Raw genomic sequence first — 16,279 nt, 5'->3', positions numbered from 1 at the left:
TTGGAGTCTTTACGAATTAAAGGAAAATAACCATCAACACTATGATCGCAAGATGAGACAGCTGAACTCAAATTAGTCTCACAAAGTGCAAGAAGTCTCAACAGAAGAAAAGTCACTTCGAAGACCACAAATATTAGTGAAGGATAGGTTTCGAGAACTTGGTGATGATGATGGTTTTTTGTGTTTTATAGTTTTTGGTACTTTGTTCATTTTAAAATTAGATTGAAGAACTTGACTCAAAGCACAGATAGTACTCAGAACACTGTTTAATAGCCCAAGCAATTGCCTCATTACTACTAATAAACCCTAAGCCGTAACAAAGGGCTCCAAATGTGACTTTGCAGCATACACCAAAAGTACAAACAGGGACACCATCCATGCGCAACATGGCACTGTTAATACTTTGATATTTTTCATCTGTTGATGGAATCAGCCTCTCTGAGAGCTATCACAGAGTTCAGGAAACCTGACTACCAGCCAGCCTCAGTACCATAAAACAGAGTTTTAGAGCAGTACCCTCATTAGGAGATAATAGAATGAGTTGCCTAGTCATAAAAACAGAGACACAAGCAAAACCCATGCATTGAGTCAAGAAGATCCAGCATTCAACATCCTAAACTGGAAACAATGTATTAAAATTAGATCTACTCCAGCTTTATAGATGAAGTAGGGGTGCAAAGCTGGTCAACAAATAGAATCTGTTTACCCCTTAAATACTAAACAATTACCATGGAGACAACTGATTTTAATGAAATATTAAGCAATTACCTTCATAAATGAAGAAACTAACAGCAAGTAGATAAATAAAAAACAAAAATGCTTCAAAAACATTCAAAAATTCAATAAAATAACTCCATCCTTTTTTTATAAAATATCTTAAATTCACGAATAGCAAAAATTAATGTTATAAGTAGAAAAATTATTTGTGAGCCGATAACACCAAGGGTATGTTCTGTAGTTGATGCATAGATCATAAAGTTATTAACATTAAAATAAGTTAAAATTCCTCCAAAAGGAGGAAATTCAAATGTTAATGTCACCATGTTAAAATAATTTGTAGCTGCATTGAATAAGGCAAATTCAAAATTTAAAGCCCGTAATTGGCGATCAATCCACTTTTTCTGCTTTAACTGATTTATATATATTAGATTTTTTCTTTTTGGAAATATTTTAATAACATAACCTCCACCACCATAGACTTCCAAAGCAGATGAGAATGAGTACCCATCTAATTCTTCTGAAGTTTGATACCTCCATGGCAATGATAATGCACTAGACTGAGACTTATAACTTATTGTTGGTCTGGTCCAATCTAAGTCAAAGTTCTGTGTTTCTTCAATCGAAGCTTTATTGGCAGACAAACAAGAAATATATGCAGTCAAAACTGTGGATGTAACCAAGAATCTAAATCAAAAAAGTTTTTCAGTTTATTAGGATTAGATTTGTTCAACTATTTTCATTTCAAAACCTAAATAAAAAAAGAAACATATATTGCTGAAAATATTTGTTATCTTGTTAAATATTTAAAAGGTGCATTGGAACATTATCTAAGGCCTTTTTTTTATATCAGAAAATTCTCCTTCATTCTTAATATGTACAAAACAACTCTTTTCAGCAGGGGTCTGGGGTTAAATCGCACAATTTAGAAGAGTGTCCAGGAGATTTGTTTTTCAAGATGGGTACTAAGAGGCATGTGACATACTGAAATTTCTAGTGTCTTAAATACTGGTTTCAAACAAGGATGACTAGCAAAAAAGTTGAGCTAATTAAAGCTAACACAACCCTGACAGGACACCTAATTGCCACTTTCTTAGAACTACATTTCCTATAATCATAATTCTTTTTTTGAATTCTTTAATAAATTAGATCAAAATTCATATAAAGAATTTAAATTTTATCAGAAAATCACCTGAAAAAACTTTGAACAGGTATAACTTTTTCACAAAAAAATTTGTTGATGAATTCTGATCCACTATCATATAACACCAAAAAAAAAAAAATTAACAATTCAAAACTTAGTGTTTCAGAAATAAAATTACAAACTGAAATTTTAGAATTCGCTCACTACTAATTCAGTTCTTACTCTTATTAGAAATTACTGTTATTACAATTATTATTTCAAACATTAAATATTCATTTATTAAAACTATTATTTCTAATATTTAACATTTGTTTATTCTGACTATTATTTGAAACAAATTTCAAAACTACAAAAACATTTATTTTGAATTGCATAAAATTGAAAAAACAATGTGCGTAATGATTTAAACCACGTAACGATTTAAACTATGTGAGGATTTGAACCACAATTTAAACCAGGATTTTAACCCTAATTTATACCAGAGTAAAGATTTAAACCATGGTAATCCACTTCAGAAACGCTAACCTCTTAGGTGTATTGTATGACAAATGTTTTAATAGTATTTAATGAACAAAAGAGTTTATTAAAACAGCAAATAAATGGTATAAATCAAAATAAAGGAGGTTTTGCTGCAATGCAGTTTTTAAGTAAAAGTTAAACTGTTAAACTTGATATATGTTTTAACATTACAAAATTATTTATTTGCAGATATTTGTAGACACTTTCGTTCACATTTTCTTATACAAAACATGTTGCGACTCTTTATCGCCATTACCTCAGTATCAATGGCTTGTATGGTGGCAATGGTGGCAAAGGTTCCGCGCTCTTTCTGTGACAAACACGCTCAAAAGTTCACTACTACTACTTACGACTACTATTAACTTCAGCATTAACATAAAGAGATTTATTCATTACAATTATTATTTCTAATATTAAACATTCATTTATTGCAATTATTATTTAAAATATTAAAAAAAAGCAATGGCTAGCCATCACTAATAGTTAATAATTAAAATAACAATTCCTCACATGCCTTGACATATTAACTAAAAACTTTTGGGCATTAAATCGAAATTTAATTAATCGAACCAATATACTATGCAATAATATAAATATATTAGAAGTTTTTATTTGAAACATTTATTTAAAAAGCTTACTCTTCAAAAGTACAAGTTAATTTTTTTATAAAGTTTTGAATTTCTGCTGGAAAAAAAGCAAGGATTTAAGACCTATAAATAATAATGAAAAAAACATATTTACATTAAAAAAAAGATAAAAAAAACTCAAACCTTTTCAAAACTGTACTCTTAAAAATTTATTAAACTAATAACAAAGACCTATCATGTTTGCAATTATAAACTTACTGAGAACAAAAATCTTGTTAGAAATTATTCAATGCTGATATAGTCCTATTGTTATTAGAAACAAATAAAAACAAATTATTAATCTGTTACCTTCAAATTTTTTAGATAACTTGATCTCAATCTGTATAATTCATTTTGGTTTTTTATGAGTGTCATAAAAGTCATATTTAGATGGAAAGAAAAGATTTTTGATCAAGTAACTATACATAGCTAGATTTCTGGTGTATTGCATTAAAGAGTTTGTATCAATTATGTTTCATCACAAAAATCAAGAAACAAAATGATGTTGATATAAAATTAGCTGTATATGGAAGGCAAGCATTCTAATGTTACTCTGTCAACCACCTTAAATCCAGATTAAGAAAATAATAAAATTCCAAATAAATTGAGCAAGTGTGAAGGATATTCTTTTAAAGATTTCAAAGATTCATTTGCTTTTATTAAAAAAAAACATACCATAACCTGCAGATAAATTTGAAAAAATTGAACATTTCTTTCTTAGATTACACAGTGTCTGAATATCTAAAAGATATGGTAAGAATGGTTGGAAAAGAAAGCTATGATGATGTAGTTTATTTTCAAACAATTTTAAGCAAAACCTTTAGACTTAAGATAATATATAATCTATGGAAAAAAACTTTAATTTATCCAAATATTAAAAAAAAAAAAAAGTTTTTGAATAATATCTTCATTGACATCAAAATACTAGAAATTTGAGTATTCCGCATGGCTCTTTGTTAACTATCTTAAACACAATTCCTGGGCTTTTGGCTGAATTACGTGATTTCTACCAAAATCCTGATGAAAAATTTGTTTTGTACATTTTTGGAATAAAAAGAAGTTTTCTGATGATAAAAAAATTTTTGGAAATGTTTTACAAGGTCTTAGAGCATATTGTTGTGCATTATTTCCAGTGGTTATTATTTAAATGCCATAGTTAAAGTAAAAGCCAAATTAATACCACTATGTTCTGCAACTATGGTTATACTATGTTTATTATGGAACAACTTCACTTTTTAAATTTCACTATCTCTATTAAAAAAAACAAGTCAAATTTATTAGGTGTGCTGCCATTCTCTGTGTACTCACTCAGAGAATGGCAGTAGAGAATGGTTGGGAAAAGATTATTTTATTCTCTCTTAACTCACCCTGAGATAAAATTAAGATCTAAATTAAGCAAAGGTCATCAAATACAAAACATGTACGGTCCAAGGTCGAAAATCATTTTTACATCTAAAAATAAAAGATGCACCTATATACCATCTTTAATGACCAAGTAATCAACTATTAAATCTTATAAAATATATTCTAATTTTATATATTTTTTAAAAGATTATTGATAAAAAATAAAAAATTAAAACATAATTCAAAGAAATCCGTCTAAGTATATAAAGTTGATATAAAAAGTTTATAAGTAAGTCTTTAAATTGCAATTTTCCATTAAAAAGTCTTTGAAAAAAGCAAACAAACAAGGGCACGTTTTCTCTAGAAAAAGCATGATACCAGGAAAAAGAAATACCACAATAATGTAATCTGTTCATAAAAAAGCTATGTAAATACCTTTTGAATTCCTTTTAAAGCAGAATACAGAATACCTAAATGAACTTTTTTTAATAAGAAAAGTGTTTACAATTGTTTTAGTATATACAGAATATCAGGCAAGTGCATGTATTTATATTATATATTCAGCTGTGAAAAAGACATTTATGTCTCTTATTGAGTAAAACATAAATCATCATTAAAAATAAAGAATTAGTTTTAAAAAAAGTATCAATTAGGCACATGTGGATAACTGTGGGCACAATTTTGAATCTCTCATCATTGCAATCCAAACACCTCCCACCATCACCCCCTTTAAACACTAAAAAAAAAAATTTAGTTTTTTTCGTTATAAAATTTTTCAACAACTGCTGTTAAAAGATGTCAATTATTAAAATGATAGTGGTCACGACTAAGAACCATTTATAAGCTTAGATTTGTGAGTATAAGTTGATAAAATAATTTTTTTTATAGATTCATGGATAGCGATGAAAAAACAAATGGACCATTTGAAAGACAACTTTTAGCGGAGATATTAGTCCGAAAACTATCAAGAAGAAAATCGCATAAGAAATCTCAGTCTGTCTTAAAATAATTGCACAAATTGCATTGATGAATCTTATGTGAAAGATTTAGCAAAATTATTTAAACCACCAAAAAAAGAGTGAGTAGGAGAAACTCCACATAAGCTAGAGTCAAAGAAAAGCCGCAGATCAAGTAGTGAAGGTAAGCCATAAGGGTTGTCTAAAAAAGAAATCACAAAGATCTGTGTTGAAGGTGGAAAAAAAAGAAGTAAAAAATTTTTGCGTCAGCACAGTAAGCGGTACAAGTGACAAGCGTTAAATGGTACTAACAAAACAATAACATTTATGAACGTTAAGAATTATACTAAAAAAGTAATTTTTTTAAATAATGTATGTATTAATGTAATGATTTACACTTGTAAAAGTTCTAAAAGTTTTAAATTAAATTAATTAAACTTTTTATATATGGTCATTGTATAAAGAACAGTTTCAAATGCGAAATAATGCATTATATATTTATCTGGTTTCACCCGAACTTGTCTAATTCTTATTGCATTAATAACCTTAGATGTGAGATCAGGTAAAAATATTTTTCCAGGAAAATCCATGTACTCTGTGCCTATGCAATTGTCACTTAAAATGAACCAGGGCTCAGGATGTATTATTGGAAGAAAAAAAAAGTCAATCCATGACCAGAAATCTTCAGAGGATTGAATCTGAAGCATAAAAATAAAATCATTTATTTTAACTCTCATCTTAATTACTAACTTACATCAACATCACCATCATCGTCATCATCATCAGCATTATCATTATCATTATCATCATTATCGTCATCATCATAATTATAATCATGATCATCATCATTATCATTATCATCATCACTATCATTATCATCATTATCATCATCATCATTATCATAATCATCACCATCATTATATTCATTATCCTCATCATCATCATCATTATCATCATTATCATAATCATCATCATAACCATCATTATCTTCATAATTATTATCATCATGTAAGTGACTGGGGCCCCCTGCCCCAGCTAAAAATGAGACTTTTTGTAAAATCTCAGTAAAATATAAGATTTAACAGGGGTTGATAGCTGGGACTAGAAAAAAAAAATATCTAATATATCATAATTTTATGTTTACATTTACTATTCATTAAATACATTTATATATTTTTAAACTCTAATTTACTTCCAAAAGATTGCAAGCAACTACTATTAAGTTATGAGTTACTTTAATATAGAGAATAAGTTAAAATACTAGGAAATGTAAAACTGAAGACTTAAAAAGTTGTAAGTTGTATAAAAAAAGAAAACATGAAGATGGGTAAGAGGTATTTTTGATGAAAAAAACATTCATAACTCTTACCCATCTTCTTAAGGATTAACTATAATGTTAAAAAAAGTTTTTATAGGATGAAGGGACAAATACAGTAAAACAATGCAACCTTTTGAATAAATAGCCAAGCAAATATGAATTTTGGTTTATTGTTATAGTGATGATAGCTCGTTTGGGCATTGACCATGATTGTATTTGTATAAAAAAGAAAGAAATGTAACCTTACAAAAATGGGAGAGTGGCTCAAGCTTGGCAGATAAAGTAGGTCTAATTACATTTACAATGTGCTTTAAGACTTTGTCTGAGAGTAAGAGGGTTGTTATTCATCAATATAGGAATACCAACAACATTGCTATATTTTTTTACAGTAAAGTAATGAGTTTTGTTGTCTTTGTGTCCATAAGCCACTGCAAGCCTTAGACTGTTACAGAAGAGAGATCAGATTTAAAATCGTCTGCTTGTTCTAAGCAGTTATAAAGTACAGATTTTTTGTCAAGACAAGAGTATAAAGTTGAGTTGTCAGCAAATAGAGCCACTTTAGATTTAATTAAGATCCTTATTGTAGATATGAAATAATACAGGAATAAATATAGAACCTTGTGACACCATTAAAGTTCTTGAAATAAAGAAGAGGCCTTCAAGAATAACTATAATTATGCAGTTAAAAAGAAGTGATTTAATAACCTCAAACTATTATATAAAGAAACTAATAACAGAGTGAAGATTAATTGTAGGATAGTTGGAGAGATCAAGGTTTTCTAGAATTTTGAAAAATTGAAACCACTAGGAACTAGCAAAAATTGAAGAGAGTTGTGGAGAACAATTTTTGAAGACAATGATGGAAATCTATTCTGGAGCACAAACTGAAGAAGTGTTTAATTGAGAATTAACTTTAGCATTGGAGGCCAGAGTGATTTGGATGTTTAACAATGGGTTAATTTGTTTAACTGTCAGGAAGAGTATGGCCATTATATTCAAGAGTCAATTTAGAGTTTTAGTAGATAAGAATAACAAGATGTTCTTGTAATAAAGATGAAAAAAATGATTGTTGAAAAATGCGGAGTAGAATGAGGCTTGACTTTAAATTGAAGAGAAGTAATAAAAGCTTCCAAACTTTTATTCCAGAAGGAACAAAAGCTTCCAAGATGCACTTTTTGCATACATATTATGAATATAAACATATCTGTTTGCTATTTATTTAGGTCCTGGCATACAATATCCTTTCATTGTTATATAAACTTTAGTATTTATATGGTGCAGTATTTTCCAAAAGTGAGGACGATCAGATAAATGTGTGGTGTGACTCTAGCAAGTCAAGAAAAGGAAGCATAATATTAGACAAATTAGAAAAAACATTGTATCAAACAACATTTCTTAGAAAAGATTCAAGTAATTTAGGTATCAGAATGTAGAGAGGTAGCAGCTCCATTAGAAAATGGTAGCCGTAGAAGTAAGAAAATTTGAAGAGTGCGTTTAAATATTGTATGAATGAGCTTTAGTTAACGGGTGATGCAGAAGTTATCGGACAAAATAAAAACGTCAATAACTTATTTATAAATAAAAAAACAAACTACTAATATATTTTTTTTAAATAAAGCATTTATCTTTTAATAAATATATATTATTTTTTATATGAAAAAACACCACCATCTGCAATTGATCTCAATTTTGCTCTGACGCCTTTTATATGCGACTGTAACAAGTTTAAATCAATTTCTTGTAGTTTTAGTTTAATACGATCAATCAAAACTTGCTCGGTTGAAACTTGCCAATCTCCCTCGTAAACCTTCTGTGCCAAATGTCCCTAAAAATTTTCAATTGGTCGTGCTTGAGGCACATTATTTTTTTTTTTTTTTTTTTTTGTTCATTTAACAATATTCTAAAAATATTTAAAAAAGTGGTAAAAGTGTCGCTGGTACATAATATATGAAGGACACGGAAACTCGAAGAAGATCATAAAATCCTGTCACCGAGTACCGTTTAACAATACAAAAATTATAAACCAATTATTTCAAAAAAATATAAAATAAAAAGTAAATACCGTTTAAGAAAACCTTCATACAAATAAAATAACCTCAATTATAAAACACCGTTTAACAAAACAATAAAAAAATAAAATCAAATATTTGACAATAGTAAATACCGTTTTTATGAAAACCGCCACACAAATAAAAAACTGAATAAAAACAATAAAAAATAAAAACAAATATTTTAAATTACATTTAGAAACACTTATAAAAGAGAAATGAGATCAGAAGAACTCGAAATATTTTCTACTGAGAATATAACTTTTTTCAGTTTGTTTTTGAAAGAAGAAAAATTCCAACTTTGGGAAAAATCAAAATTTTTTAAAACTATTTGGTTCCACAAATAAGCTCCGCGATAAGATACAAGGGACCTTTCAAATTTTGTATACAAATAATGTTGATAAATAAAATTGACATTTCTTAGATCATATTTGTATTTGGGCTTTATTGCATATAAATTTTGAAAAGGTATTGGAGCTAAGTTTATCTTACATTTAAATATAAAGCAAAGAGTGTTAAAAACATTTAGTTGGTATATATTAAGAATACTCATTTTCAATAAAAGTGGTTTTGCATGAGTAAAACGATCTTTAAAATTTATTAGTCGTGCTAGATGCTTCTGTTGCCGATAAAGAGGATCTAATTGACTTTTTTTAGCACTGCCCCATGCGATATTTGAATAATTTAGATGGCATTGAATAAGTGAGTAATAAAGTTGAATTAATGCGTGTTTATTTACAAAACTTCTCGCTTTGTATAATACTCCAATATTTTTTGAAACATTGTTGCGCAAGGTTTCAATATGATTTTTCCACGTAAGGTTATCATCAATAAAAACACCAAGTATAATTCAAATAAAACAATCACAAGTATAACTTTTGATTGTTTTATTTGAATATTATCTATATATATTTGAGGCATATCATTTGGCAAAAGATGTTTTTTGGATTTTGGATGAAATAGAGTCCATTTAGATTTTTCTATGTTAATTGATAACTTATTAGACTTAAACCATTTTGAAATTTTAATTAGTTCTATGTTCATGTCATTAAATAGTCTTATGATATTATTGCTAGACAAAAAAAAGTTTGTGTCCTCAGCAAATATTATTGTTTTTAAATTTGAGGCATTATAAAGATCATTGATATAAAAGAGAAAAAGAAGTGGTCCTAGTATAGACCCTTGGGGGACACCACATGTTATATCTAGTAAATTTGTTGTAGAGGATACATCAATTTGCACATACTGTTTACGATTGCTTAAATAGCTCTTAAGTAATATTAGAAAATTACCACAGATTCCATAATTTTCTAGTTTTTTAATAAAAATCTCATGATTTATCGTATCGAAGGCTTTTGATAGATCTATGAACACTGCAAGAGTAAATTGTGATTTTTCAAACGAATCTGCAATATTTCTAGTCAGATGAAGCACTGCTTGTTTAGTGGAATTATGTTTCTTAAACCCATATTGGGTTGTACATAGTATTTTATTTTTAGAAAGATGATCATAAATTTTATTGTGAAGGATCCTTTCATAAATATTTGAAAAACCAGAAAGTACAGAAATTGGACGGTAATTAGTTATATTTGATAATTCCCCCCCCTTTAAATATTGGTGTAACTTTGGCTATCTTTAGTTGATCAGGAAATATACCTTGTTTAATTGAACAACTAAAGACCTGAAAGAGTATAGTTTTTATGATCTCGTAAGAACTGATTATAACGTTACCATTTATTTGATCTGGGCCTATCAATTTATTGGTTTTTAGCATTTTGTAAGCACATTCAAACTCTTTAATCGAAAGTTCAAAGTTATTAAGTATAGAAATTATCGGAAGATTAAGATCATTAATTGTGTTAGTTATAATTGGAATATTTTTTTCTAAATTTGGACCAATTGTTACAAAAAATTTATTTATTTGATTTGCTATATCTTTAGGATTATATAAGAAATCATCATTGTTTTTAATAAATTTTGGTAAGTTGCATGTTTTAATTTTTTGACATTTGGGGGACTGGACATTTGGAAGATTGGATTCTTTATCAACGTAATAGACATATTGGTCTATCCAATTTAGAGAATCTTTAGAATAATGAGAAATTTCTAAATCTGGCCAAAATAAATAGCTAAAGTCTCTATGATACTTGTGAATAAATGGAAGTCGTTTTTCTAAACATTAATTAATATAGATTGATGAATTGATCGATACAGCCTTGGAAGTGCGAAACAATGGCTCGGACATACCACGGTCAGATATGGCTATCCACTTAATAATTTTTTTCGGAAATTTCTCTTTTCCTATAAAAAGAACACTTTCTAGGCATGTCTTTTTGTTGTTTGTTTAGTTTCCATAATTTCCAGGCACGTTGTCCCCTGCAAAACAAAATTATTTTTCGTCATCGATGACTTGAAGCAATTTTGTGTTATAGAGTTGGTTAACTAGTTTCCTGCTTTTTTTCTTTGCCTTAATTTGTTGTTCTATGGTGTATTTTGGAGTCTTTTTCACGTTTTCTATATTTAATATTCTTTTTTTTAACTGACGACCAATCGTCGATTGATTTACACCGAATTTAATACCTATTTTTCTCTGACTGACCCCTTGTCGATTGTTGACAAGTCTCGTTAGTTCGGCTTTCTTTTCTCTAGTCCAGGATGTTAGACGACCAGGGTGCTTTCTATCAGAAAACGATTGAACAGTTTCAAGTCTTTTTAGGTTATCATATATTGTACTTCGAGTTAATCCTTCCTTTTCAAATTGATTTACGATTTTTTTTTTATATTAGGTTTATTTACAAAAAACATTTTTAGTCGCTTTCGAAAAGATTCTTGTTCAGCTGCATTTAACCTCATTTTTAACAATTGTGTTTTAAATAATAAAGTTTATATTTTATAGAACATTTATGCCTACGCATAAAACCACAAAAACTAATTATTATGCTCAAATAATGAAATTAGGATTTGTCCAATAACTTCCGCATCACCCGTTGGAATAAAAATGCTCTAGATTGTTTATATTAGAGAAAAAGCATGAAAGAGGAAAGCTAAAACCTGATAATGATGATAATGATGATGATGATGATGATGATGATGATGATGATGATGATAATGATGATGATGATAATAATGATGATTATGATAATCATGTTGATCATAATGATGTTTATATATGCATATATATACGAAATTTAAAATGAACTTTAATTTTAAAAAATATTCTTTAGGATGTATAAATGTTTATGCAGACTTAGTCACAAACCCGGCCCTGGCCCTGGCTATTTTTTATAAAACCTGGCCCCAGCGGTGGTCAAATATCAACCCAGGTCACTTACTATCATTATCATTATCATCATCATCATCATAATCATCATCATCATTGTCTTCATCATCATAATTATCATCATCATCATCATCATTATTATCATCATCATCACCATCATAGTTGTCATCATAATCATCATCAAGACATCATAAACATTATACCCTTTCTAAAACTTGAAAATTTTTATAAACGTTTGTGGTTGTTCTTAGTTTAAGGTTAAAAAGTTCTTCTACATCTCTTGTTTGAAAGTATGAACTCTTTTCTTTTGACATGTATCCAAGGTAAAAAACAACTATAGAAAATAAGCAGTACAGTAGAAGCTCCCATGCAGTTAAATACAACTTAAGTTGCAATAAACGAGCTGCTTTCATAATCTTAATTGAAGACTTTGTAGGTGGTACTGTAGAAGTGTTTATTTGATTGGATGTTATTTCTTCATTCATACTTGAATGAAGCATGCTCTCATTGTGAGCAAGTGTTTTACCTAATAATGGAGGTTATTAATTCTTTTAGGTTATAACTATATTAGATAAAAATAAACAAAAAATTAAAGTTGAAAAGAATACCTTGTATGTAAAGCACATATTTTTCTTCATAAACTGTTACTTTAGAAGCAAATGCATAAAGTAATGCAAATAAGAAAACTTTAGCTGGTTGAATAAGCAATGTATCATGGATATTAAAAAAAAAATGGACATAATTAAATGCAAAAAAAAGATAGACATAGTTAAATGAAAAATTTAAAAAATGAACAATTATCCTGAATAAAATAGCTTTTAATAAAAACATAGTATCAGTTGTTGTTCTCAATAATAATTTTGTAATTTTTAATTTGGTAGCTAATTATTTCAATTTTGTTATTAGTTAACATGCTTGCTGATTATTTTTCTGTTTGTTAATAACTTTAATTTGGATAATAATTAGTTTTATTGGATTGCTAATTATTTAATTGCTAATTGTTTTTTTTATTGTGATTTACTGCCTACAAGGCTGCAAGCAACCAGTATTAAGTTAGGAGTTACTAGAAAAAAAGATTAGAGTTATAGAGCAATGAAACGGCTGACAGAAGAAGACAAAAGTTGTATGTTGTATGAGTCAGGAAAACATGAAGATGGGAGAGAGTTCCAAAGGGTTGAAATGCAGGGAAAAAAACTAGACAAAAAAGTTTTTAGAGCATGCAGGCACGGATACAATAAAAGTATGAGACGAATTACTTTAGCTCTATTGATTTTTACTAACATTTTCTTTCTTTAGACCTTTCAAGAAAATTAAAACCAGTGAAACAGTTTTTCAATACAGTTAAAAAACATAGTGCCTTTACATTTAGGATTTTTATTTTAAATCTTCGAAATGTCGAGGATTCTTTTTTATTTTGAATGTTCGAGGAGTCAAAAATATCGAGGATTCTTTTTTATTTTAGATCTTCGAGGAGTCAAAATTATCGAGGATTCTTTTTTGTTTTAGATCTTCGAGGAGTCAAAAATATTGAGGATTCTTTTTTATTTTAAATCTTTGAGGAGTCAAAAATATCGAGGATTCGTTTTTGAATAGTTTAATAGCAAGAAAACTTGTTTAAATCAAAATTATGCAATAGGGCTGAAGTTAAACACGCACGTGTCACGAACAAAAGTGATAAATAATTTTATTTAATTATGATAAATTTTTTTTTTTGATTGTATAACTGATCTTTAGTAGTTTTAAGAATTATGCTTTACTAAATTTTTTTTCTCTGTTCTAATTTCATTCTTTTACTGTACAGAAAGACTTTTCTAATATTTATTTTTGTCCGATGGCAGATATTAGTTTAGGCAGTCTTGTCACAGGCTTTTAACTTAAATGTTGCTTAAAAGCTGATTAAATATCAAGTTGTATTTCTAAAGATATTGGTAAGCCCAGACAAAAAAAAAGAAAACTATAAAAAATAAAAGTCATAGACCAGCCATCTTCCTTCTAAAGGTTATTTATTTGTTTCTTAAGTTACGCAAAAAGGTACTCTGAGAAAAAAAAAACTGGGGGAATTTTTTAACTTTTTATAGTTTGGTTTAAAGCTGGATTGCTGCTCATAAATATAATAATCATAGCAACTAAACCTTATTTAGGGTTGGGTATTGACTTGGTCAGTGTTTGAAACATGAAAATAGAATAATCTTGAGTAGTATAAAATCAAATGGAAAAAGTGAAAAAAATTTACAAATTAAAGATTTAAGGACTGTTTTTATAAACCAGTCTTGAAATCTTTAGTAGAAGTACCTATAGTACAAGAGAGCTTTTAAATGACTTGTTGTTTTGAAAATGACTTTTCAAATCTAATGTGGGTATTAATGAATATTTAAAGAAGTAAAACCTTCTCTTAGTTATGAAAACCAGAACAAAATTAATGTATTAGTGGTATAGTGCTTGCTTCAGAAAGAAGTTCTGAGTTTAATCCTCACCACATCGTCAATCCTCAACTTTGTTGCTTGACTCAGCCAAACACCCTTTTTTGCCAAGGTTTGTGTTTCAGAGTTATAGAGTTAAAAGAAGGTTGTAACCACAATAAAAAAATAAATAAAGAAGCATCAACATTTGTAGTGGCTCTCAGCCTTGGGGAGATGAATAGGTGTAAAATGTATTGGCTCTCAGCCTCTTTGCCTTGGGGAGAAGAATAACAAAAACAAAATAAAACATTCAGTCAAAACTATAGAGATACTGATGATATTGGAAACTATATTCTACTTGACATGTTGTTTAAGTTTTTGTAATATTTTTTATTTCTTAATATTAAATTAATATTAAATTTCTTAAGTTAAGGCAAGGAATTAAACAAAAAGACACTATAACCTGAAATAATAACTAGAGAAAAAAGAAAACAATTCTAATTTTGAGCATATATTATTTTGACTAATGTTCAATTGGTAAACACAAATATAACAGGCTTCGTTTCAGGATTCCATTGCATAACAGCAGGTATAAGGTATCACATCTTATAATAAATGTGGCTTTCATTTTTAAAAAAGATCTTTTTAAGTGATTCTAAAATAAGTTTATTAATATTTTTTTTTTCAAAAATGAATTTTATGTAAAAACTTTTATTCAAAACTTTATTATTTGAAAAATTTCTCAACTTTAGTATAGCAGCCATAAAAATATATAATAGCGGTGCTGATAAACTTCGGAGATCAACAAACAATTTAAATAATTACTTTATATATATCATTTATTTATATATAAAGTATATTTCTTTTAGTATTATTATTTATTGTTATTTGGATGATAATATTTTTATAATATTAACAGAAACACAAAGAAAAGATTTCAAAGTTTTTATCATAAACTAAACAAAGTTTTATAGAGATTTAACGGTTTAAGATTAATTAATCTGACAGATTTATGATCTAGTAATACATATAAATACAATCAAAAAAACAGACATGCATAAAAAACTAAAATAAATAAAAAAAGCAACTAAAAATTGGTTCTCACCAATCCAAGAGTCACACTTGATAACCAATCCAATGAACTTTTATTCCCTAAAAACATTCCATACAATAGTATAATATAAACAAGTCCAAAAATTGTTCCAACACAAAGTATCCAAGAAATGTATAGAAAGTAATGTGGGAGGTAAAATGGTTTTTCAGACTTTTTATACAAATCTTTTTCAATGCTGCTAAAGTTTGACTTTAGAAAAATTTTGGGGAATAATTGTAAACATAATTAGGATATAAATAAAAGAAACATTTATATGGAATATTTTTAAAAAATTATTTGATATCTATTTCTATCAACCTCTAAATTAATTGATGACAAATGGAAAGACCTTTTGCAATATTTATAAATATTAATTGAGAACTAATAGATAGATCTCCTGCAATGAAGTTTATAATAACAAATTTTATCTACAACAGATCAGTGGCATGTTTTTTTTTTTTTTACTCTTTCAATAAATTGACTCTTTAACAATTTTGCAAGCAACAACTATTAAAAATGCAAAATAACAGAAAGGAACAGTTTAAAAAGGAAGAAAACAATAAAAAATGCAAAAGTTGACAAAAAAAACCTATTTAAGAGATGATCATATACATAGGGCAGATTAACTTGGCAAAATATTAAAATCTTTTTTTTTTTTTTCTAAGGAGATATTCAGGTTTTAAGATTTTGCTGAAAAACTCCTTAAACTAGCAAGTTTCAAATAAGAATGCACTTTTTCAAATAATTGCAGTGCATGCAATCACATTGTAATTATTTAAAAAAATAATTTTTCAAATAATTACAGAGCCTGGAATTGAAAAAAGGCTAAAAAACT

General features: G+C 27.9%; 1 protein-coding gene across 1 annotated transcript; it reads right to left on the bottom strand.

Moving 5' to 3' along the window:
* Window positions 1–823: 823 nt before the first annotated feature.
* Window positions 824–12,808, bottom strand: LOC136082217 (uncharacterized). Its single transcript, XM_065800738.1, has 4 exons — window positions 12,561–12,808; window positions 12,156–12,478; window positions 4,374–4,458; window positions 824–1,404 (listed from the first exon to the last, which is right to left on the bottom strand). Exons 1-3 carry the CDS (start codon window positions 12,781–12,783, stop codon window positions 4,453–4,455), a joined length of 552 nt encoding a protein of 183 aa, XP_065656810.1. The 5' UTR covers window positions 12,784–12,808; the 3' UTR covers window positions 824–1,404; window positions 4,374–4,452.
* Between the last annotated feature and the right edge of the window lie 3,471 nt (window positions 12,809–16,279).

This window comes from Hydra vulgaris, chromosome 07, assembly GCF_038396675.1.
Source record: "Hydra vulgaris chromosome 07, alternate assembly HydraT2T_AEP".
Lineage (NCBI taxonomy): Eukaryota > Metazoa > Cnidaria > Hydrozoa > Anthoathecata > Hydridae > Hydra > Hydra vulgaris.
Note: the sequence above shows the minus strand (reverse complement) of the source record. Positions and strands in the feature narration are given on the sequence as shown.